Consider the following 2,586-nt stretch of genomic DNA (forward strand, 5'->3'; position numbering starts at 1 on the left):
CGTGCCGGGTGCAGTGCATTGCACAAGGCGCCAGATATCATTAAAGAAGGAAAACAGTAATGTCACTGTCAGAGGGCGTTGTCTGAGTGTGGGCAAAACTCAGCTCAAGGACAGTATAAAAGCATCTGATCTCTGCGCTGTCTCACCACACCTGACTGATTGTCTCCTCTTCCGCTCTCTGAGACTCAGGTAAGGCTATTTACGAGAAGTAGCCCTATTATTTATATCCTGGCTTTTCCAACCACCTGTCTTGTATCGCGTTTGATAAGCAGGGGATGTTGCCGGGCTGCTTTGGGGAGATCACGAAGCAGGATCCCCCCCACCAAAGTAGGGATAGGAAATGCTGCTGGAGGTACAGGATAGTCTCCAAGGCACACGGAGAGGGCTTTAGATTATGTGTTTGAACATCAGGGGGGTCAGACGCAGGGTTCATGGGAAAGGTAAGTCAGGGAACATCCAAACACCTGCTTTCAGCAGGAAAAGCTGCCTTCATTGATATGCTGCTGGACTAATGCTGAGGAGAGATGGGGTTAATTCCCACTCTGCCATAGCCTCCCTGAGTGATCATAATCTCTCTGTGCCTCAATTCCCCATCTGTGAATTAGGATCAATAATCCTTTCTCTGCCTAATCCCCTCTTAGAGGCAGGGACTGTCTATGCACAGCACCTATTGCCATGGTGGGCTTGATCTCAGCTGGGACCTCTCAGAGCTATTCGAAAACCAGTAATAACATGATACTGTTCTTGACACCGTCTGCAGACTGGACACGCATCGATCAAGGTGGATTGAGACAGAAGGGAGCATTCATTCGTGTGTTAACTGTCTTCCTGCTGCAGGTTCCTTAGACATTCAGCGAGATGACGAGCAAGCTGGAAAAAGCCTTGGATGACATGATCGACGTGTACCACAAGTACTCCGAGAAAAGGCCCAACTCGGATGATTACCTGCAGAAGCATGAGTTCAGGCAGCTGTTAAAGCAGAACGCCAAGTCATTTCTGAAGTGCACTCTGCCGGTAAGCTGAGACATGGCACTGTCTGGGGGGAGGTGCTGGGAGTCTCCATGATGGTGATTTACTGCCCCTGGGGATCTGGCCTATCCTTTCCCTTCGCTTTACTTCTCGGGGAGACCTTCACCACATTGGTGTCCTGAGAGTCAAGTGGGGCAGTAGAAGTTAATTTGAAAGCAAATCTATTTATGCTGCTTTAACCCAAAGTTTGCTCTGCCAGCGTGGAGACGAACACTCGACCGATAAACATCCAGAGAGCAAAAGAGACTGAACTTTATTCTGGACCTTCTCTCTTCCTGTCCTAGGCAAATGCCTTGACGGAAAGGCAGGCTCAGCTAGTAAGGACCAAAGAAATGGCTGAGTAGACTCCGAGAGATGGATGGGGATTTCCTGGAACACACAGAGGGTTTTCTCAAAGCACTTTCACTATTCTATTTTCAATGTCAGTGATTAGTAGTCAGCTAACTCCCCCTGAACGTCACCGGGGGCCGGGTGTCTAGCAGCCCTTTGGAGCTTTCAAATCTCTCCCCAAATGCAGAAGTCACAGAATAGTATTTTGTTGTTAAAAGTTGCAAGGAGCGTTCAGTGACCACTGCTGGCACTGGGCTGTGCAATCTCCTACCACCCTGTTGCTAATGGAGTCTTCCTTTGACTCTTCCTTCTTTTGCAGTACGGGCAGACGGAAGATGAATACATAGACGACCTGTTTAAGAAGGCCGACAGAAACAGAAATGAATACCTCCATTTCGAAGAGTTTGTTACCACGCTGGCGAAATTGGCCATACATGCTCACGATATCTCACACGAGCCTTGTGATGAAACGCCTGGGAAGCCGGGCGATGGGCAGGGGCAGGGGCAGGGGCATGGGCATGGGCATGGGCATGGCCCCAATTAACTTGGGTATGAGCCTAATTCTGACCCCGTTGTTGGCAGCTTCTCTGGGCATGGGTGTCATGGCAGTGGCACTAACCCCAGCGATGATCCTAACCACCCAAGTCAGGGAGACGCTGAGTTAAAACAAGACGAAATTTTGCAAATATCAAATGTAACCAGAGAATCTTTGCCTGCCTGGGCTGATAACGTAGCAATAAAACTTGCCTCTCACGCAATCCCTTGTGTCTCTTTGCTGTGTTCTTCTGTCTCCTAACAATGGTGTAATCTGCTGGGCTTGTGTGCTAATCACAGCATGTGAGGGCTCGTGTAAATGGGGGTGGCAGAGGAAGGGTGGCCCGGCAGATAAGATACAAGCAGGAGTCAGGCAATCTGGGCTGTATTTCCAGCACAGGACTGGGAGTCAGGACTCCTGGGTTCTGCTCTCACATTTGCCACTGACTCAGGGGGTAAACTTAGCCAAGTCATGTTGCTTCTCATCTGCATGGGCTGGGAGGAAGGATTGTCTGGTGGGTAAAATGGAGGTTCTGGGAGTCAAGACACATGGGTTCTATTCTAAGCACCAGCCAGGATTCCTGGGTTCTGTTCCCACTGTTGCTCCACTCGGACATTGGGTAAATGTAGGCAAGTTGCTTCCTTTCTGCATTCCTCAGCCTTGGCCTTCTGCCAAACGGCAAGGCAGAATAC

The 2,586-nt window shown here is 49.7% G+C and overlaps 1 protein-coding gene across 1 annotated transcript; it reads left to right on the forward strand.

Annotated features, from left to right (window-relative positions):
* Positions 1 to 2,001, forward strand: LOC115639435 (protein S100-A7-like). The gene is made up of 3 exons (XM_030542162.1): positions 1 to 189; positions 838 to 1,014; positions 1,679 to 2,001. Exons 2-3 carry the CDS (start codon positions 859 to 861, stop codon positions 1,901 to 1,903), a joined length of 381 nt encoding a protein of 126 aa, XP_030398022.1. The 5' UTR covers positions 1 to 189; positions 838 to 858; the 3' UTR covers positions 1,904 to 2,001.
* The last annotated feature ends 585 nt before the right edge of the window (positions 2,002 to 2,586 follow it).

The sequence above is a fragment of the Gopherus evgoodei genome, chromosome 24 (assembly GCF_007399415.2).
Source record: "Gopherus evgoodei ecotype Sinaloan lineage chromosome 24, rGopEvg1_v1.p, whole genome shotgun sequence".
NCBI lineage: Eukaryota > Metazoa > Chordata > Testudines > Testudinidae > Gopherus > Gopherus evgoodei.

Coding starts and splice junctions, on each gene's coding strand:
- LOC115639435 (XM_030542162.1), top strand. CDS start 859: ATGACGAGCAAGCTGGAAAAAGCCTTGGATGACATGATCGACGTGTAC. Junction 1,015..1,678: donor TTCTGAAGTGCACTCTGCCG/GTAAGCTGAGAC, acceptor CTTCTTTTGCAG/TACGGGCAGACGGAAGATGA.